This window comes from Coregonus clupeaformis, chromosome 29, assembly GCF_020615455.1.
Source record: "Coregonus clupeaformis isolate EN_2021a chromosome 29, ASM2061545v1, whole genome shotgun sequence".
Lineage (NCBI taxonomy): Eukaryota > Metazoa > Chordata > Actinopteri > Salmoniformes > Salmonidae > Coregonus > Coregonus clupeaformis.
In genome coordinates, this window is record NC_059220.1 from 4,737,917 (window position 1) to 4,759,879 (window position 21,963).

The 21,963-nt window shown below is 47.5% G+C and overlaps 1 protein-coding gene across 2 annotated transcripts; it reads left to right on the top strand.

Annotated features, from left to right (window-relative positions):
• The first annotated feature begins 15,549 nt into the window (after positions 1-15,549).
• Positions 15,550-21,575, top strand: LOC121544605 (zinc finger protein 271-like). 2 transcript variants are annotated; one of them, XM_041854581.1, is made up of 3 exons: positions 15,550-15,572; positions 17,302-18,046; positions 18,671-21,575. In XM_041854581.1, exons 2-3 carry the CDS (start codon positions 17,470-17,472, stop codon positions 21,346-21,348), a joined length of 3,255 nt encoding a protein of 1,084 aa, XP_041710515.1. In that variant the 5' UTR covers positions 15,550-15,572; positions 17,302-17,469; the 3' UTR covers positions 21,349-21,575. The 2 variants fall into 2 exon arrangements, with proteins under 2 accessions (XP_041710515.1, XP_041710516.1); XM_041854582.1 differs by lacking the exon at positions 15,550-15,572 and adding an exon at positions 15,701-15,866.
• Positions 21,576-21,963: the final 388 nt, after the last annotated feature.

Sequence of the window (21,963 nt, forward strand, 5' to 3'; positions counted from 1 at the left end):
GCAGGAAGTAGGGGTGCTGAGGATGCTGCAGGAAGTAGGGGTGCTGAGGGTGCTGCAGGAAGTAGGGGTGCTGAGGGTGCTGCAGGAAGTAGGGGTGCTGAGGGTGCTGCGTGAAGTAGGGGTGCTGTGGGTGCTGCAGGAAGTAGGGGTGCTGAAGGTGCTGCAGGAAGTAGGGGTGCTGAGGGTGCTGCGTGAAGTAGGGGTGCTGAAGGTGCTGCAGGAAGTAGGGGTGCTGAGGGTGCTGCAGGAAGTAGGGGTGCTGAGGGTGCTGCAGGAAGTAGGGGTGCTGAGGGTGCTGCGTGAAGTAGGGGTGCTGAGGGTGCTGCGTGAAGTAGGGGTGCTGAGGGTGCTGCGTGAAGTAGGGGTGCTGAGGGTGCTACGTGAAGTAGGGGTGCTGTGGGTGCTGCGTGAATTAGGGGTGCTGAGGGTGCTGCAGGAAGTAGGGGTGCTGAGGGTGCTGCGTGAAGTAGGGGTGCTGAGGGTGCTGCAGGAAGTAGGGTACTGAGGGTGCTGCAGGAAGTAGGGGTGCTGAGGGTGCTGCAGGAAGTAGGGGTGCTGAGGGTGCTGCAGGAAGTAGGGGTGCTGAGGGTGCTGCAGGAAGTAGGGGTGCTGAGGGTGCTGCAGGAAGTAGGGGTGCTGAGGGTGCTGCAGGAAGTAGGGATGCTGAGGGTGCTGCGTGAAGTAGGGGTGCTGTGTGAAGTAGGGGTGCTGTGGGTGCTGCAGGAAGTAGGGGTGCTGAGGGTGCTGCGTGAAGTAGGGGTGCTGATGGTGCTGCGTGAAGTAGGGGTGCTGAGGGTGCTGCGTGAAGTAGGGATGCTGAGGGTGCTGCGTGAAGTAGGGGTGCTGAAGGTGCTGCAGGAAGTAGGGGTGCTGAGGGTGCTGCGTGAAGTAGGGGTGCTGAGGGTGCTGCAGGATGTAGGGATGCTGAGGGTGCTGCGTGAAGTAGGGGTGCTGAGGGTGCTGCGTGAAGTAGGGGTGCTGATGGTGCTGCGTGAAGTAGGGGTGCTGAGGGTGCTGCGTGAAGTAGGGATGCTGAGGGTGCTGCGTGAAGTAGGGGTGCTGAAGGTGCTGCGTGAAGTAGGGGTGCTGTGGGTGCTGCAGGAAGTAGGGGTGCTGAGGGTGCTGCAGGAAGTAGGGGTGCTGAGGGTGCTGCGTGAAGTAGGGGTGCTGAGGGTGCTGCGTGAAGTAGGGGTGCTGAGGGTGCTGCGTGAAGTAGGGGTGCTGAGGGTGCTGCGTGAAGTAGGGGTGCTGAGGGTGCTGCGTGAAGTAGGGGTGCTGTGGGTGCTGCAGGAAGTAGGGGTGCTGAGGGTGCTGCAGGAAGTAGGGGTGGTGAGGGTGCTGCAGGAAGAAGGGGTGCTGAGGGGGCCGCAGGAAGTAGGGGTGCTCAGTGTGCTGCAGGAAGTAGGGGTGCTGAGGGTGCTGCGTGAAGTAGGGGTGCTGAGGGTGCTGCAGGAAGTAGGGGTGCTGAGGGTGCTGCGTGAAGTAGGGGTGCTGAGGGTGCTGCAGGAAGTAGGGGTGCTGAGGGTGCTGCAGGAAGAAGGGGTGCTGAGGGTGCCGCAGTAAGTAGGGGTGCTGAGGGTGCTGCAGGAAGTAGGGGTGCTGAGGGTGCTGCGTGAAGTAGGGGTGCTGAGGGTGCTGCAGGAAGTAGGGGTGCTGAGGGTGCTGCGTGAAGTAGGGGTGCTGAGGGTGCTGCAGGAAGTAGGGGTGCTGAGGATGCTGCAGCACCCTCTGAAAAATAAAAAATACTTTGTTTAGTGTATATATATATTTTTTTTCCATTCTCAAAAGTAGTGCACTGGGCCTTTACTAGTCCTGTATGAGAGGACCGATGTAGCCCTCTGTGGTGTTGGGCAACAACAACAAAATCCCTGCAGTCTGAACAGCCAAAAAGCTCATCTAATCTGATATTTCAAACCACCTTTGTAGGTGGTTTGACGTTGGATACAATTCCTGATTCCTGGCCATGCGTCTGAACGGTCAAATCTGATTCATTTGCAAGTGGTTTTTAGACTGTTATTTGGCATATCTTGTTGCTTAGGTGTAGAACATGTGGTAGCTAACTAGCTTGTTAATTGTTTACAAACAAATTGGTGAACATGCTAGAAAGATAAACAGCTACCTAGCTAGCTAGTTGACTGCTGTGGCTAGCCAAAAAGCATTGTAGTCACCTTAGCTTGCTACATAACTTCTGAGTGATAGGAAGCATGAGCACCACCACCAATCAGCCTACACCACTGCACACACAAATCAAATCAAATTGTATTGGTCACATACACATACAGCTCTGGAAAAAAGTAAGCGACCACTGCACATTTTTCTTAAATCAGCATCTCTACATGTATGACAACCATTCCATTCCAGTGTCTTTTTTGAATTCCAACACAGGCACACCTCATTCTACTGAATTAGGTGCTGATTAGGTGATCACCTGAACCAAATCTTATTTAACGAGGAAAAGTATAAAAACCACTGCTGTGGTCATCACTATCCTCTTGCAATAGGACCAGCTGGATGGCAAAAACAGTGCTAATAGTACCTCAAAAGTAATATTAATCAAAAAATAACTATTAACCATGCCAAAAGAGTTGAAAAGGAAAGTTTTGAGTGAGGAAAATAAGGGTTCAATTCTGGCTTTACTGGCAGAGGGATACAGTGAGCGTCAGGTGCTTCCATCCTTAAAATGTCAAAGACGGCGGTTCATAAGAACAAGGTCAAGCAGCAGACATTGGGGACAACAAAGCTACAGACCGGCAGAGGGCGAAAACGACTCTCTACTGACCGGGATGACAGCCAACTCATTCGAATGTCACTCAACAACTGTAGGATGACATCAAGTGACCTACAAAAAGAATGGCAAACGGCAGCTGGGGTGAAGTGCATGGCGAGGACGGTTCGAAACAGGCTCCTAGGGGCAGGGCTGAAGTCGTGCAAAGCTAGAAAAAAGCCCTTCATCAATGAGAAGCAAAGAAGAGCCAGGCTGAGGTTTGCAAAAGACCATAAGGAATGGACCGTAGAGGACTGGAGTAAGGTAATCTTCTCTGATGAGTCCAATTTTCAGCTTTGCCCAACACCTGGTCGTCTAATGGTTAGATGGAGACCTGGAGAGGCCTACAAGCCACAGTGTTTCGCACCCACTGTGAAATTTGGTGGAGGATCGTGATGATCTGGGGGTGCTTCAGCAAGGCTGGAATTGGGCAGATTTGTCTTTGTGAAGGACGCATGAATCAAGCCACGTAAAAGGATGTCCTGGAAGACAACTTGCTTCCTTTTGCTCTGACATTGTTTCCCAACTCTGAGGATTGTTTTGTCCAGCAGGACAATGCGCCATGCCACACAGCCAGGTCAATCAAGGTGTGGATGGAGGACCACCAGATCAAGACCCTGTCATGGCCAGCCTAATCTCCAGACCTGAACCCCATTGAAAACTTCTGGAATGTGATCAAGAGGAAGATGGAGGGTCACAAGCCATCAAACAAAGTCGAGCTGCTTGAATTTTTGCGCCAGGAGTGGCATAAAGTCACCCAACATCAATATGAAAGAATGGTGGAGAGCATGCCAAGACGCATGAAAGCTGTGATCAGGGTTATTCCACCAAATATTAATTTCTGAACTCTTCCTAAATTAAAACATTAGTATTGTGTTGTTTAAAAATGAACATGAACTTATTTTCTTTTGCATTATTCGAGGTCTGACAACACTGCATCTTTTTTGTTATTTTGACCAGTTGTCATTTTCTGCAAATAAATGCTCTAAATGACAATATTTTTATTTGGAATTTGGGAGAAATGTTGTCAGTAGTTTCTAGAATAAAACAAAAATCTTATTTTTACCCAAACACATACCTATAAATAGTAAAACCAGAGAAACTGATAATTTTGCAGTGGTCTCTTAATTTTTTCCAGAGCTGTATTTAGCAGATGTTATTGCGGGTGTAGCGAAATGCTTGTGTTAATAGCTCCAACAGTGCAGTATATCTAACAATTCACAACAATACACACATCTCAAAGTAAAATAATGGAATTAAGAAATATATAAATATATATAAAAATGAGCAATGTCGGAGTGGCATTGACTAGAATACAGTATATACAGTGTATTCAGACCCCTTGACTTTTTCCACATTTTGTTATATTACAGCCTTATTCTAAAATGGACTCAATTATTTGTTTAGAAAAAATTAAGAAACGTTTGAAAATTTATACAAAATAAAAAACATACCTTATTTGCATAAGTATTCAGACCCTTTGCTATGAGACTCAGGTGCATCCTGTTGCCATTGATCATCCTTGAGATGTTTCTACAACTTGATTGGAGTCCACCTGTAATAAATTAAATTGATTGGACATGATTTGGAAAGGCACACACCTGTCTATATAAGGTCCCACAGTTGACCGTGCATGTCAGAGAAAAAACCAAGCCATTAGGTCGAAGGAATTGTCCGTAGAAGATTGTGTCGAGGCACAGATCTGGGGAAGGGTACCAAAACATTTCTGCAGCATTGAAGGTCCCCAAGAACACAGTGGCCTCCATCATTCTTTAATGGAAGAAGTTTGGAACCACCAAGACTCCTAGAGCTGGCCGCCCTGCCAAACTGAGCAATCAGGGGAGAAGGGCCTTGGTCAGGGAGGTGACCAAGAACCCGATGGTCTATCTGACAGAGCTCCAGAGTTCCTCTATGGAGATGGGAGAACCTTCCAGAATCAAATCAAATCAAATCAAATTTTATTGGTCACATGCGCCGAATACAACAAGTGCAGACATTACAGTGAAATGCTTACTTACAGCCCTTAACCAACAGTGCGTTTATTTTAAACAACAAAAAAAAAAAGTAAGAATAAAACAACAACAAAAAAAAGTGTTGAGAAAAACAAAGAGCAGAAGTAAAATAAAGTGACAGTAGGGAGGCTATATATACAGGGGGGTAACGGTGCAGAGTCAATGTGCGGGGGCACCGGCTAGTTGAGGTAGTTGAGGTAATATGTACATGTGGGTAGAGTTAAAGTGACTATGCATAAATACTTAACAGAGTAGCAGCAGCGTAAAAAGGATGGGGTGGGGGGCAGTGCAAATAGTCCGGGTAGCCATGATTAGCTGTTCAGGAGTCTTATGGCTTGTGGGTAGAAGCTGTTGAGAAGTCTTTTGGACCTAGACTTGGCACTCCGAACCGCTTGCCGTGCGGTAGCAGAGAGAACAGTCTATGACTAGGGTGGCTGGAGTCTTTGACAATTTTGAGGGCCTTCCTCTGACACCGCCTGGTATAGAGGTCTTGGATGGCAGGGAGCTTTGCCCCAGTGATGTACTGGGCCGTACGCACTACCCTCTGTAGTGCCTTGCGGTCAGAGGCCAAGCAGTTGCCATACCAGGCGGTGATGCAACCAGTCAGGATGCTCTCGATGGTGCAGCTGTAGAATTTTTTGAGGATCTGAGGACCCATGCCAAATCTTTTTAGTCTCCTGAGGGGGAATAGGCTTTGTCGTGCCCTCTTCACGACTGTCTTGGTGTGCTTGGACCATGATAGTTCGTTGGTGATGTGGACACCAAGGAACTTGAAGCTCTCAACCTGTTCCACTACAGCCCCGTCGATGAGAATGGGGGGCGTGCTCAGTCCTCTTTTTTTTCCTGTAGTCCACAATCATCTCCTTTGTCTTGGTCACGTTGAGGGAGAGGTTGTTGTCCTGGCACCACACGGCCAGATCTCTGACCTCCTCCCTATAGGCTGTCTCATCGTTGTCGGTGATCAGGCCTACCACTGTTGTGTCGTCGGCAAACTTAATGATGGTGTTGGAGTCGTGCCTGGCCATGCAGTCATGGGTGAACAGAGAGTACAGGAGGGGACTGAGCACGCACCCTGAGGGGCCCCCGTGTTGAGGATCAGTGTGGCAGATGTGTTGTTACCTACCCTTACCACCTGGGGGCGGCCCGTCAGGAAGTCCAGGATCCAGTTGCAGAGGGAGGTGTTTAGTCCCAGGATCCTTAGCTTAGTGATGAGCTTAGAGGGCACTATGGTGTTGAATGCTGAGCTGTAGTCAATGAATAGCATTCTCACGTAGGTGTTCCTCTTGTCCAGGTGGGAAAGGGCAGTGTGGAGTGCGATAGAGATTGCATCATCTGTGGATCTGTTGGGGCGGTATGCAAATTGGAGTGGGTCTAGGGTTTCTGGGATTATGCTGTTGATGTGAGCCATGACCAGTCTTTCAAAGCACTTCATGGCTACAGACGTCAGTGCCACGGGTCGGTAGTCATTTAGGCAGGTTATCTTAGAGTTCTTGGGCACGGGGACTATGGTGGTCTGCTTGAAACATGTTGGTATTACAGACTCGGTCAGGGACATGTTGAAAATGTCAGTGAAGACACTTGCCAGTTGGTCAGCACATGCTCGGAGTACACGCCCTGGTAATCCGTCTGGCCCAGCGGCCTTGTGAATGTTGACTTGCTTAAAAGTCTTACTCACATCGGCTACGGAGAGCGTGATCACATAGTCGTCCGGAACAGCTGGTGCTCTCATGCATGCTTCAGTGTTGCTTGCCTCGAAGCGAGCATAGAAGTGGTTTAGCTCCGTCTGGTAGGCTTGTGTCACTGGGCAGCTCGCGGCTGTGCTTCCCTTTGTAGTCTGTAATAGTTTTCAAGCCCTGCCACATCCGACGAGCGTCAGAGCCAGTGTAGTATGATTCAATCTTAGACCTGTATTGACTCTTTGCCTGTTTGATGGTTCGTCGGAGGTCATAGCGGGATTTCTTATAAGCTTCCGGGTTAGAGTCCCGTTCGCCTTGAAAGCGGCAGCTCTACCCTTTAGCTCAGTGCGGATGTTGCCTGTAAACCATGGCTTCTGGTTGGGGTATGTACGTACGGTCACTGTGGGGGACGACATCATCGATGCACTTATTGATGAAGCCAGTGACTGATGTGGTGTACTCCTCAATGCTGTCTGAAGAATCCCGGAACATGTTCCAGTCTGTGCTAGCAAAACAGTCCTGTAGCTTGGCATCTGCGTCATCTGACCACTTTTTTATTAACCGAATCACTGGTGCTTCCTGCTTCAGTTTTTGCTTATAAGCAGGAATCAGGAGGATAGAGTTATGGTCAGATTTGCCAAATGGAGGGCGAGGGAGAGCTTTGTATGCGTCTCTGTGTGTGGAGTAAAGGTGGTCTAGAGTTTTTTTCCCTCTGGTTGCACATTTGACATGCTGGTAGAAATTAGGTAGAACGGATTTAAGTTTCCCTGCATTAAAGTCCCCGGCCACTAGGAGCGCTGCATCTGGATGAGCGTTTTCCTGTTGATTAATGGCCTTGTACAACTCGTTCAGTGCAATCTTAATGCCAGCATTGGTTTGTGGTGGTAAATAGACAGCTATGAAAAATATAGCTGAAAACTCTCTTGGTAAATAGTGTGGTCTACAGCTTATCATAAGATACTCTACCTCAGGCGAGCAAAACCTCGAGACTTCCTTAGTATTTGATTTTGTACACCAGCTGTTGTTTACAAATATACAGAGACCGCCACCCTTTGTCTTACCGGAGCCAGCCGTTCTGTCCTGCCGATGTAGCGTGTAGCCTGCTAGCTGAATGGTATCATTGTTGTCGTTCAGCCACGACTCCGTGAAACATAAGATATTACAGTTTTTAATGTCCCGTTGGTAGGATAACCGTAATCTTAAATCGTCAATTTTATTCTCAAAAGATTGAACGTTGGCTAATAGTATTGATGGGAGAGGCAGTTTACTCGCTCGCCGTCGGATCCTTACAAGGCACCCCGACCTACGTCCACGATATCTCCGTCTCTTCCTCAGGCGAATGACGGGGATCTGGGCCTTGCCGGGTGTCTGTAGAATATCCTTCGCGTCCGACTCGTTGAAGAAAAAGTCTTCGTCCAATGCGAGGTGAGTAATCGCTGTCCTGATATCCAGAAGCTCTTTTTGGTTATAAGAGACGATGGCATAAACATTATGTACAAAATAAATTACAAATAACGCGGAAAAACACACATAATAGTACAATTGGTTAGAGGGCTGTAAAACGGCAGCCATCTTCTCCGGCGCTGTTAACGTTTTTTCTCTGCAGCACTCCACCAAACAGGCCTTTTTCTCTGCAGCACTCCACCAAACAGGCCTCCGGCGCTGTTAACAACCATCTCTGCAGCACTCCACCAAACAGGCCTTTATGGTAGAGTGGCCAGGCAGAAGCCACTCCTCAGTAAAACGCACATGACAGCCCGCTTGGAGTTTTCCAAAAGGCACATAAGGACTCTCAGACCATGAGAAACAAAATTCTCTGGTCTGATGAAGCCAAGATTTAACTCTTTGGCCTCAATGCCAAGCGTCATGTCTGGAGGAAACCTGGCCTATCCCTACAGTGAAGCATAGTGGTGGTAGCATCATGCTGTGGGGATGTTTTTCAGCGGCAGGGACTGGGAGACTAGTCAGGATCGAGGGAAAGATTAACAGAGCAAAGTACAGAGAGATCCTTGATGAAAACCTGCTCCAGAGCGCTCAGGACCTCAGACTGGGCCGAAGGTTCACCTTCCAACAGGACAATGACCCTAAGCACACAGCCAAGACAACGCAGGAGTGGCTTCGGGACAAGTCTCTGAATGTACTTGAGTGGCCCAGCCAGAGCCTGGACTTGAACCCGATCGAAAATCTCTGGAGGGACCTGAAAATAGCTGTGCAGCGACACTCCCCATCCAACCTGACAGAGCTTGAGGATCTGCAGAGAAGAATGGGAGAAACTCCCCAAATACAGGTGTGCCAAGCTTGTAGCGTCATACCCAAGACTCGAGGCTGTAATCGCTTACAAAGGTGCTTCAACAAAGTACTGAGTAAATGGTCTGAATACTTATGTAAATGTAGTGTTTATTTTTTATAAATGTGCATTTTTAAAACTATTTTTGCTTTGTCACTATGGGGTATTCTGTGTAGATTGATTGAGGGGAAAAAACAATGCTTGTGTTCCTAGCTCCAACAGTGCAGTAGTATCTAACACTTCACAACAATACACACAAATCTAAAATTAAAAGAATGGAATTAAGAAATAAATAAATATTAGATTGAGCAATGTCGGAGTGTCATTGTCTAAAATACAGTAGAATAGAATACAGTATATACATATGAGATAGGTAAAGCAGTATGTAAACGTTATTAAAGTGACTAGTGTTCCATTATAAAAGTAGCCAGTGATTCCAAGTCTATGTATATAGGGCAGCAGCCTCTAAGGTGCAGTGTTGCGTAACCAAGTGGAAGCCGGCTAGTGATGGCTATTTATCAGTCTGTTGGCCTTGAGATAGAAGCTGTTTTTTCTCGGTCCCAGCTTTGATGCACCTGTACTGACCTCGCCTTCTGGATGATAGCGGGGTGAACAGGCCGTGGCTCGGGTGGTTGATGTCCTTGATGATCTTTTTGGCCTTCCTGTGACATCGGGTGCTGTAGGTGTCCTGGAGGACAGGTAGTTTGCCCCGGTGATGCGTTGGTGTCACGAATTCAGCCGAGGCTGCTCCTCCTCCTTGCTCGGGCAGGCTTCGGTATTTGTCGTCACCGGAGTACTAGCTGCCACCGATCTATGTTTCTGTGTTCTACTTGTTTTGTCTATATTGCACACACCTGGTTCCAATTACGATAATTTGTTTCCCTATTTTACCCTCTGGTTCCCTCATGGTGTTGTGCGTGATTGTTCATTGTTTTCTGGTCATTGACATGTGAGTCGGTATTTTCTTCCCTGCTTGGAAGTATATGTTTATTTACTTGTGACAAGTAAAATCCACCTGGATCCAGTGGGATTCAGCTCTCACTCCCAAGGGCATATGATGGAACAGTTGCCGGGTGCCAGGGTTTTCTGCTCCAGGTGGAGCTCTACCTGGCAACCATCCACCCGGCTCCCTCGGGATACGAGAGCGTGTCCGCCCTCATCACCTGTCTGTTGGGGAAAGCGCTCGAGTGGGCCAACGCTGAGTGGGGAGGAATAGACGCGGCATCGGTGCGCTATGAAGATTTCACCCGCCTATGGGAGGACGTTCGTCGGGAGCTGGCCTGCAGGGACACCACCCTTAACCTGGACCAGCTGGTGGATTTATCGATACGACTGGATAACCTGTTGGCCACCCGCGGACGTCCGGATCAAGGTCCGTCCAGCCCATTCCCCAGCACTTCCGACCCTACACCGATGGAGCTCGGAGGTGCTGATCCAAGGGTGACCGGAAGGGGGTTTGTTTCCTGCACCAACTGTGGCTGCAGAGGACACACTGCTGGTCGGTGCTGGAAAGGGTCCTCAGGGAGTCGAGGCAGCAGGCAGGGCACTGGTGGACCATCCCTGGTGAGTAGGCACCTGACTCACCCAGAGCTCCCTGTTGCGCACATGTGTGTTCACGTAGAATTTCCTGAGTTTTCCCCACATTCCCAGCATAAGGCGCTCGTAGATTCAGGCGCAGCTGGGGAATTTTATGGACTGTCTATTTGCACATAGACTAGGGATCCCTATTGTGCCTGTTGATGTGCCCTTCCCTATACATGTCTTAGATAGTCACCCTTTAGGGTCAGGGCTGATTAGGGAGGTCACAGCTCCACTCTGGATGAAAACGCAGGAGGGTCATGAGGAGAGAATTAGTCTCTTCCTGATCGATTCTCCTGCGTTTCCCGTGGTGTTGGAGCTTCCCTGGTTAGCCTTTCATGACCCCAATATTTTGTGGCAACAGAGGGCTCTCAAGGGATGGTCCCGTCAGTGCTCGGGGAGGTGTGTAGGTGTTTCCGTAGGTGCAACTACGGTGGAGAGTCCAAACCAGGTCTCCACTATGCACATTCCTCCCGAATATGCCGATTTGGCTCTCGCCCTCTGTAAAAGGAAGGTGACTCAATTACCACCCCATCGATAGGGGGATTTTGCTATAAATCTCTGGGAGGGCGCTGCACTTCCTCTGAGTCACGTGTATCGTCTGTCACTGGAAGAGACGGCGGCTCTTCCAGATGTCTCCGAATCTCTGGTACAGGGATACATTCGTCCTTCCACTTCCCCTGCCTCCTCGAGTTAATTTTTTGTGAAGAAGAAGGATGGAGGTTTACGCCCGTGCATTGACTATTGAGGTCTCAATCAGATAACGGTGAAGTACAGTTATCCACTACCTCTCATTGCTAGTATGATGGAGTCATTGCACGGGGCACACTTCACCAAATTGGATCTCAGGAGCGCGTACAACCTGGTGCGTATCCGGGAAGGGGATGAGTGGAAGACGGCATTTAGTACCACCTCTGGGCACTATGAGTACCTCATCATGCCGTACGGGTTGATGAATGCTCCCTCAGTCTTCCAATCCTTTGTCGATGAGATTTTCAGGGACCTGCATGGACAGGGTGTAGTGGTGTATATAGATGATATTCTCATATGCTCCGCTAAACGAGCCGAGCATGTGTCCCTGGTGCGCAAGGTGCTTGGTCGACTGTTGGAACATGACCTGTACGTCAAGGCTGAGAAATGTATGTTCTTTCAACAGTCCGTCGCCTTCTTAGGCTACCGCCTGTCCGGGTCAGGGGTGGAGAGCCAGTATGAAAAATTAAAAAAGAATGTATTCACTCACTAACTGTAAGTCGCTCTGGATAAGAGCGTCTGCTAAATGACTAAAATGTAAATGGAAAAAAGAGATGGAAAATGACCACATTTCAGCTGTGCGTAATTGGCCGACTCCAACCATGGTTAAGGAAGTGCAGCGATTCTTAGGGTTTTCCAACTACTACCGGAGGTTAATCCGGGGCTTTGGTCAGGTAGCAGCTCCCATTACCTCCTTGCTGAAGGGGGGACCGTTGCGCCTGCAGTGGTCAGCTGAGGCGGACAGGGCTTTTGGTCACCCGAAGGCACCGTCACCCTCTTCTGGTCATCCTGGCATCGGTCGGACAGTGCGCTGTGTTAGTGGGAAGTACTGGTGGCCTAGTTTAGCTAAGGACGTGAGGGTTTCTGTTTCCTCCTGCTCGGTGTGCGCCCAGTGCAAGGCACCTAGACACCTGCCCAGAGGGAAATTACAACCCCTACCCGTTCCACAACGGCCGTGGTCACACCTATCGGTGGATTTCGTTATGGACCTCCCCCCGTCACAAGGGAATACCACGATCTTAGTCGTTGTGGATCGGTTTTCTAAGTCCTGCCGTCTCATTCCTTTGCCCGGTCTCCCTACGGCCCTACAGACTGCAGAGGCCCTGTTTACTCACGTCTTCCGGCACTACGGGGTACCTGAGGATATAGTGTCTGATCGGGGTCCCCAGTTCACATCAAGGGTCTGGACGGCGTTCATGGACCATCTGGAGAGTAATGGGCAGGTGGAGAGAGTAAACCAGGATGTGGGCAGGTTTCTGAGGTCCTATTGCCAGGACCGGCCGGGGGATTGGTTGGTTTACATCCCCTGGGCAGAGATGGCCCAAAACTCCCTCCGCCACTCCTCCACTAACCTGTCTCCATTTCAGTGTGTACTAGGCTATCAACCGGTCCTGGCACCATGGCTTCAGAGCCAGATCGAGGCACCTGCGGTGGATGAATGGTTTCGGCGCTCTGAGGAAACCTGGAAAGCTGCCCATGTACGCCTGCAACGGGCTATCAGGCGACAGAAGGTGAGCGCCGACCGCCACCGCAGTGAGGCCCCGGTGTATGCACCGGGGGACCGGGTCTGGCTCTCGACCCGAAATCTGCCCCTTCGCCTGCCCTGCCGGAAGCTGGGTCGGCGGTCTGTGGGGCCATTTAAAGTCCTGAGGAGATTGAACGAGGTTTGTTATAGGTTACAGCTCCCTCCTGAATACCGTATTAACCCCTCGTTCCATGTGTCTCTCCTCAGGCCGGTGGTTGCTGGTCCGCTCCAGGAGTCTGAGGTACGGGAGGTCCATCCGCCCCCACTGGACATCGGGAGGGCACCGGCGTACTCAGTCCGTTCCATCCTGGATTCGAGGCGTCGGGTGGGGGGCCTGCAGTATCTCGTGGAGTGGGAGGGGTACGGTCAGGAGGAACGGTGCTCGATCCCTCCCTGTTGAGGGATTTCCACCGTCGTCATCCGACTCGCCCTGCTCCGCGTCCTCCTGGCCGTCCCAGAGGCCGTTGTCGGCGCACGGCTGGAGCCGCGCGTCGGGTGGGGGGTGCTGTCACGAATTCAGCCGAGGCTGATCCTACTCCTTGCTCTGGCAGGCTTCGGCATTCGTCGTCACCGGAGTACTAGCTGCCACCGATCTATGTTTCTGTGTTCTACCTGTTTTGTCTATATTGCACACACCTGGTTCCAATTACGATAATTTGTTTCCCTATTTTACCTTCTGGTTCCCTCATGGTGTTGGGCGTTATTGTTCGTTGTTTTGTGGTCATTGACATGTGAGTCTGTATTTTCTTCCCTGCGTGGAAGATATGTTTATTTACTTGTGACAAGTAAAGTACGTCGTTAACTAAGTTCTGTGTCCTGCGCCTGACTCCGTCCTACCGCTACACACTGACGCATGACAGTTGGGCAGACCGCACCACCCTCTGGAGAGCCCTGTGGTTGTGGGCGGTGCAGTTGCCATACCAGGCGGTGATACAGCCTGACAGGATGCTCTCAATTGTGCATCTGTAAAAGTTTTAGGGGCCAAGCCAAATTTCTTCAGCCTCCTGAGGTTGAAGAGGCGCTGTTGCACCTTCTTCACAACACGGTCTGTGTGGGTGGTCCATTTCAGATCGTCAGTGATGTGTACGCAGAGGAACTTGAAGCTTTCCACCTTCTCCACTGCGGTCCCGTCGATGTGGATAGGGGCGTGCTCCCTATGCTGTTTCCTGAAGTCCACGATCAGCTCCTTTGTTTTGTTGACGTTGAGTGAGAGGTTATTTTCCTGGCACAACTCTCCCAGGGCCCTCACCTCCTCCCTGTAGGCTGTCTCGTCATTGTTGGTAATCAGGCCTACTACTGTTGTGTCGTCTGCAAACTTGATGATTGAGTTGGAGGCGTGCGTGGCCACGCAGTCATGGGTGAACAGGGTGTACAGGAGGGGGCTGAGCATGCACCCTTGTGGGGCCCCAGTGTTGAGGATCAGCGAAGTGGAGGTGTTGTTGCCTACCTTCACCACCTGGGGGCGGCCCGTCAGGAAGTCCAGGACCCAGTTGCACAGTGCAGGGATCAGACCCAGGGCCCCGAGCTTAATGATGAGCTTGGAGGGTACTACAGTGTTGAAGGCTGAGGTGTATTCAACACCTGATTCAATTTTCATAGAGGTTACAATTTCCACATTTGATAAACCTCTACCACAACTTTCTGTCTCTAAGTGGTAGTATTCATTCCTAATATCTTGGGTGTCTGAGATTTGATTGGGCTGCACCACTGACATTCTGTCATATGAACTCTTGGCTACATCAGGATGAAGATTAGCAGCAGGTTCTTTATCCTCAAAAGTGTGTACATTTTACATATTAAGTTGGCAGTCTGAGGGTCTTCTCTGAGCAGTTGACATTAGACTAGAGTCCCCCCATGAAACAACACCATATATAGATTCTACAGACCCCACTTTTACTCCGGCACCTAGAATAGTTTTCCATCTATAAGCCAATATGTCATTTATAGGCCTATAGTGTATTGCTTTGGGACCAATGTAGTGGGTGGAGTAGAAAGTGTTGCTGGGCATGGTGCTGATATGTGTCAACAAAATGTTAACATAAAGCTTCCTAGCTTTTTGTTCAAACACCTGTTTTGTATTCTAGGGACTCTAATGAGTAGACTGGACCCTGGTTTTATGGACATACAATCGATAGATTTTCCTGTACAGTGCTATATTTATTTTTATTTCACCTTTATTTAACCAGGTAAACCAGTTGAGAACAAGTTCTCATTTACAACTGCGACCTGGCCAAGATAAAGCAAAGCAGTGCGATAAAAACAACAACACAGAGTTACATATGGGGTAAAACAAAACAAAGTAAAAAAAAATACAACAGAAATACATATATATACAGTGTGTGCAAATTTAGCAAGTTATGGAGGTAAGGCAATAAAATAGGCTATAGTGCAAAATAATTACAATTAGTATTAACACTGGAATGATAGATGTGCAAGAGATGATGTGCAAATAGAGATACTGGGGTACAAATGAGCAAAATAAATAACAATATAGGGATGAGGTAGTTGGGCGGGCTAATTTCAGATGGGCTGTGTACAGGTGCAGTGATCGGTAAGGTGCTCTATATGTACCATATAGTATCCAGGCAACCCATTTTAAGCTGTTTGACCACAGTAAAAGGCCAGCAACACTCCGTGATTCAAAGCCCCATGAAATGACACCATATATAGATTCTACAGACCCTACTGTGTGCTCCCCACACCACTTTTATGTCTGCACAAAGAATCATTTTTCCTGTACACTGCTATATTTGTACCATATAGTGTCCAGACATCTTGACCTTGGAACATGTTTTAAAACCCAAAATGTAATGCAAATGTCACTTAAATATGAACAAATATGAGTAATTGTTAATGTTTACACAGTTAATAAATGACACTTTTCTACTATTATGTGAGCGACTTTTATTTTGAAAACTTCCGAAATTCCGTGACTCGGAAGTACTTGTTTGTGTTGCTGATGAGCCGCTGATGGGAAAAGGTATGTAAAAAGGTCCGACTTTGATTCATGTCGTGATTTGTTGACTTTTTTAAAAATACATTGCTAATGTTGCCTTGCTAGGACAAGTCCACTATATTTACAGTCCTGAAAGTAACCTACCAATGAAGAATGCGTGTACGTGGTCAAAACATGTTCATTGTTCGACTAGCAAGCTAGAGAACCTACCTAGCTAGTATTGCTAACAGCTAGCTAGCTACACAGGCAATTGAACCCGAAAACATGATAGCAAATACTTAACCTCTTAGAATGGTAGTTTCACACGGTGTCAAGCTGGTGAGTGAAATAATCAATGCTACTTTCTCGTTTCGGTCTTGTTGCCTCGATTTATACACGGGCACACTAACGTTAACAAGCTAGTATGTGGCTCAAAACAGTAGAGCAGGCAACCCTGGTCCTTAGTGCCACAGGGGCTTCTTGTTTTTCATCTACAGGTAACATATTTGCTTTAGGCCTGGGAGACCAGGTGTGTTGCATTTAGCCAAATAGCCTACTGTTTGATGCGGCGATTGAATTGATGTGGCGCTGGTTGACAACCCTGCAGTCGGGCCCGGTCCTCGCAGTTATGCCGCCCCTTGGCAAGCCCAAAATATTGCCGCCCTCCTATCCCCGCAAAAATAGAAAAGTGTAGCCTACAGTGTCGGCCGCAATGCAATTTTACGAATGCCTATCCTTGTCATACAGTTTCTAAAACAGGCAGCTGCGTTAGCCCAGTCCTGATTCCCGACCAAGGTTCAAGACTAATCATTTTGGCTATCTGATCAGCATATCAGCTTCCCACGTTTTTCAGGAGTTATTTTGACCTTATTTGCAATTTGCAATGAGATTCATTGTGTTTACACAGCAGGAAAAGCAAAGTATTTTCGTTTTTGCTATGATTAGCTCGTAAAAAAAAGTACGAATAGGCCTACAATTGAAATCACTGATTCATTATAATTTACATTTACGTCATTTAGCAGATGCTCTTATCCAGAGCGACTTACAGTTAAGTGAGTGCATACATTTTTCATACTGCCCCCCCGTGGGAATCGAACCCACAACCCAGGCGTTGCAAGCGCCATGCTCTACCAACTGAGCTACACGGGACCCTACATATAGCCTCGTTTCATTCCACATTGTCCATTTCATTTTGACCTGACCTGTTTTCAGTATATGGTGTTTGTTAACAAGTCATATTCAAATTGAAGCACATTTTTATTTGATAGGGCACCATTTAGGCTATTTGATCAGCAACACAATCATGATGTAAAAAAAAAAACAGTGTCGCATAACATTGTCATAAATATGGGCTCCAGTCTGTAGGCTACAGAAAAAACACATTCTGCTACTCTTTCTACTACAGGCTACATTATTTATGTTAGATGACTTGAGTGTAGGTGGAGCGCACCCTGGAGAGGCGTGCTGGGCATTGACAAGATCAATATTTTGCGCCCCTGACTGCTAAATAGCTCATATGCCACTGGGTGAGATATGTTTTTATTGTTTTGGGGCAGAATTATGTGAGGTGTTATGCGTTGTTGGAGGTGCGTCTTGGTCAGTTTAGCTCGAAAAATTCTGCCCTCGTCATGTTTTGCCCTAGGTGGCCACTTTTATCCAGGAACAAATCAATAATGATTGTTTAAAAAGCTGTTATTGTTATGACACTGTGGGTAACAAGTCAACAAGGCACTCTGGAATTTTCATTCCCCTTCTCTGTGTGATTTTATTTCAGGAGAGCAAGGTCCTAGGTACCTTCTGTCTACACTGGAGGCAGCACTCTTGCTTTATTTTCATGTGAGCATCAGCACATATCGCACGAGAGGTGTGCAAAGTGTCCGAGACATTGGAGGAGCTAGCTGGCTAACCAGTCGTGGTTGCCACGTGACTTGAGTAGGACAATATGAGTCGAGAGAGGGAAACGTTGTTGGATGAAATCGAACTGAGTTTATACACTTTAACTGAGGACAATTTACGTTACCTGTGTGAACGTATTGGAATAGGAGACAAAGATGGATCTGAAGTCAAAGGAAAGAGTCAACGCTCGTTGCGGCGTATAGTAGGGGAGTATTGTGAAAATGTAAATCTGATGGAATCAGAGGACCAGGGAATGTCTCGGTTGCTCCAACTGAAGGAAGACATCAAAGGAATACAGGAAGACGCTATGGGTGTGCCCACGAGTCCCAGCCAATCGGTGATTGCAGAGGTGGACAGCTCACAAGTAGGCTGTAATGGAGAACGGAGGAATGAGGAGGGAGGGGCTTGGTTGCCTAGCAACAAGCAGTCGGTGAATCCAGCTCCGGAGTGGCTCATTATACCAGAGCAGAGGGAGTCACTGGGTCCTGATGGTGACGGTGGCACACAGTATGTACAGCAGGAGGCAACGGTGCTGCTGGAGGACTGCAGGTGTATGCTCGGGCGGAGATTCAGCATCAAAGTGGAAGAGCAGGAGCAGACGATTTCGGTCTTTGCTAATGAAGGTATGAATAGAACATATTGCATTTAAGACACATTGCGTGTGCGATGATGTCACATTGCGTGTGCGATGATGTCACATTGCATGATATTGCCGATTGTGCTCATGTTCAAAGGTGATCTAGTGGAAAGAAGTGTGTGTGTGTCCAGTGTGTGTGTCTCACTGCTCAACCAACGTGAGTTGAGATGCAACCAAAACATTTTATCATCACTGAGAAGGAAAAAGCGCAACTCTTGCTGACCATTAAAAACATATCGTTGTATTTAAACAACTATTAAGCTTGATGTTTTCAGCCTTCATCAATGGCCTTGATGTTCTGATGAAGGCCCGAAACATCAAGCTTTTAAAGGAAAGATTCACCCCTTTTGAATGTTATGTGCGATGTTCTATTGATTCCCAGGGTCATTTCATGTTTTCATGTGCATCTGAGCAATTCGCCTTTCAAGCAGGCAGAAATACAGCTGATATTTCTGCCAAAATGGGTGAAATCTTTCCTTTTAATAGTTAAAATAAAATATGTTTTTAATGGTGAGCGGATGTTGCACCTTTTCAAAGTTGATATAGTTTAACTTGTTGCAACTACTGACATGTTTTTATGTTGTCATGCCTACTGTTGTCATGCCTACAGGAGAGGATCCTGAGTCCTCAGACTCATCGGTGGAGACGTTATCTACATCAGCGGCGAAACACCAGGAAGTTGACAAAGCAAAGAGGTCTCACCACAGCCCTCAACGTAAGGAGAGATCCACAAAACGATCAAACCCTAAACGGCACCGGCACACACACTCTGGAGAGACGTCTTCCCACTGTTCAGATAGCCAGGAAAGCTTATCTTCTGTGAGTTCTTACCAATGCCCTGAATGTAAGAAGAGATTCTCTAGCAATGCAGGACTTCAAAAACACTTGCGATTACATGGTGGTAATAGGCTTTTCCAGTGCTCACAGTGTGACAAGAGTTTCATAAATAGTAAAAATCTTAATCAACACCTGCCAGTGCACTCTGGAGAGAAGCCTCACCACTGCTCTGACTGTGGGCGAACGTTCTCTACAGCGCGGTATTTAACTAAACACAAGCGGATACATTCAGGGGTTAAGCCTTTCTGTTGCCCCCATTGTGACAAAAGGTACACCAGATCAGATCAGTTGAAAGTTCATATCATGACGCATACTGGGGAGCGGCCTTACCAATGTGGTCAATGTGAGAAGAGTTTTAAAATGAAGGGAAATCTTAAAGAGCACCTGTTATTACATGAGGTAAAGATGTCTCACCACTGCCCTGACTGTGATCAGAGGTTCTCCACTGAGGAAACTTTAAAGGAACACATGCAGTTACACACGGGAGAGAAACCTTTCCACTGTCTGCAATGTGAGAAGGCGTACAGTACTTCAGATGAGTTGAAAGAACACATGATGACTCATACTGAAGAGCTGCCTGATTCTCAGCCTGGTTCTGAGAATAGATCACCAAGTTCCAGAAATGTAGAACAATGTCAGGAGACGGCCCATACTGTTGACAAACCTGACCTCAGCTCTGACTGTGGAACAGATTTTGCCCAACAAGACAAGCTGGCAAAACACCAGCAAACACACACTGGGGAAAGCTCAACACACACTGCCGAAAAGCCAACGCACACTGGGAAAAAGACTCACTACTGCCCTGAATGTGGAAAAAAATACCATAGCACTTCACACTTCAAAGAACACCTGCGTTCACACACTGGTGAGAGACCTTACCAGTGTTCTCAGTGTGAGAAGAGTTTCACAAAACAAATACATCTTAAGCGACATATGTACTCACACACTGGAGAGAAACTATACCATTGTGGAGATTGCAATTTATATTTCCTTAATGCAATAGAATTTAAGAGACACAAGCACACTGGAGAGAAGCATCACCAATGCTCTGTCTGTAGTGTTCATTTCCCTTTATTAGAAGATCTAAAAGCACATGAAAGGATTCATACAGGAGAGAATCCTCACCACTGCTCTGATTGTGGGCAAAATTTTGCTACAGCGGGATGTCTAAAGAAACACAAGCTGTTGCATTCAGGAGAGAAACCTTTCCACTGCCCACAGTGCGATAAGAAGTACACCAGAGCAGACCAGTTAAAAGATCATATGAAGATACATTCTGAAGAGAAGCCTTACCAATGCCCTGTTTGTGCAAAAAAATTCCATGATTCTAGGCAATTAAAAGTTCACCAGAGAGCAGTGCATGCAGCATCCTCTTACATTTGCTCTGACTGTGGAAAGAGCTTTGGTCTACTGGGAAACCTTAATGCCCACCAGCGAACGCACACTGGGGAAAAGCCTCACCAGTGCCCCGTCTGTGAAAAGAGGTACTCAAAACGATCACATCTTAAAGAACACATGCGTATACACACTGGTGAGAAACCTTACCAGTGCTCTCAGTGTGAGAAGAGTTTCACAACTCAAACAGGTCTTAATCATCACCTGTACACACACACTGGAGAGAAGCCCCGCCACCACTGTCCAGACTGTAATGAAAGTTATACGTCTTGGATACCCTTTAAGAGACATAAACAACAACATACTGGAGAGAAGCCTCACCTCTGCTCTAACTGTGGTCTTAGTTTCCTTATAGAAGAGGACTTAAAAGCACATGAAAAGAGTCACACTGGAGAGAACTCTCACCACTGCCCTGACTGCGAAAAAAGTTTCTCTTCAGCAGGTAATTTGAAAAAACACAAGCGGTTACATACGGGAGAGAAGCCTTTCCACTGCGAGCATTGTGATGAGAAATTTACAAGATCAGATCGGTTGAAAGTTCATATGATGTCACATACGGGAGAGAAACCTTACCAATGTCCTGAATGTGATAAAAGCTACAATAATTCGACCCAATTGAAAAATCACCAGAGAATAATACATAGGGGCGAAAAACCGTACCTTTGCTCTGACTGTGGAAAGAGCTTTGGCAAACTAGGTAACCTTACAGAACACCAGCGAACACACACTGGGGAAAAGCCTTATGTCTGCCCCGAGTGTGGAAAGCAGTTTACCCATGCAAAACACTTAAAGAGACATCAGCGGGAACATACGGGAGAAAAACCGTATCAATGCCCTGACTGTGAGAAATGTTTCGCCCGGGTAGATTATCTAAAAACACACCAGGTAACACACAGGCCTCCTCACATGCGCTCTGCTGGAGATAAACCCTATGGCTGCTCTGACTGTGGGAAGCGTTTCGGGCAGATCTCTGGCCTTAGAGCGCATCAGCAGATCCACACTGGAGAGACACCTTATGACTATACTGGGTATGGAAAGAGTTTTGTAAACCTGTAAAATCGAAAGTTGCACAATCAATCGGATGCTGGTGAGAAGTCATACCACTGCTCTGACAGTGGGATGAACGTTAATTGGGTGGGAACCTCTGAGGCACCGGGTTCCACATGAATAGCCCGATATGAAGGCCTGACCATTGGCAAGGAGTGGTGCGTGTCATTTTACATTTTACATTTTAGTCATTTAGCAGACGCTCTTATCCAGAGCGACCTACAATTAGTGCATTCATCTTAAGATAGCTAGGTGAGACAACCACATATCACAGTCGTAGTAAGTACATTTTCCCTCAAAGTAGTTATCAGCAAAGTCAGTGCTAGTAGGAAAAGAGGGGGGTGGGGGCGATTAATCTTTCAGACGTTTTCGGGAATATGGGCAGTGACTCCGCTTTCCTGACATTAGCTGGAAGCTCCTACCACCTTTGGGGTGCCAGGACAGACCAGAGCGATCACTGTGCTGCCATATATGGACTTCTACTTTTCTACCTTTTGTATATATGGACTTTTTTTTTTTAATCATCTTTTGTAGTTAGCATGTGAAGATACTGTTTAGTTAGCGTAGGATGATGCGCAACCACAATACATAAAGCTAAAAGTCTCCTACTCAACTGCAACTCAT

What these genes read in the sequence shown, in the direction of transcription:
- LOC121544605 (XM_041854581.1), top strand. Translation starts at nt 17,470, where the DNA reads ATGAGTCGAGAGAGGGAAACGTTGTTGGATGAAATCGAACTGAGTTTA. An exon ending in TTCGGTCTTTGCTAATGAAG is followed by an intron (nt 18,047 to 18,670) that starts GTATGAATAGAA and finishes TCATGCCTACAG; the next exon opens with GAGAGGATCCTGAGTCCTCA.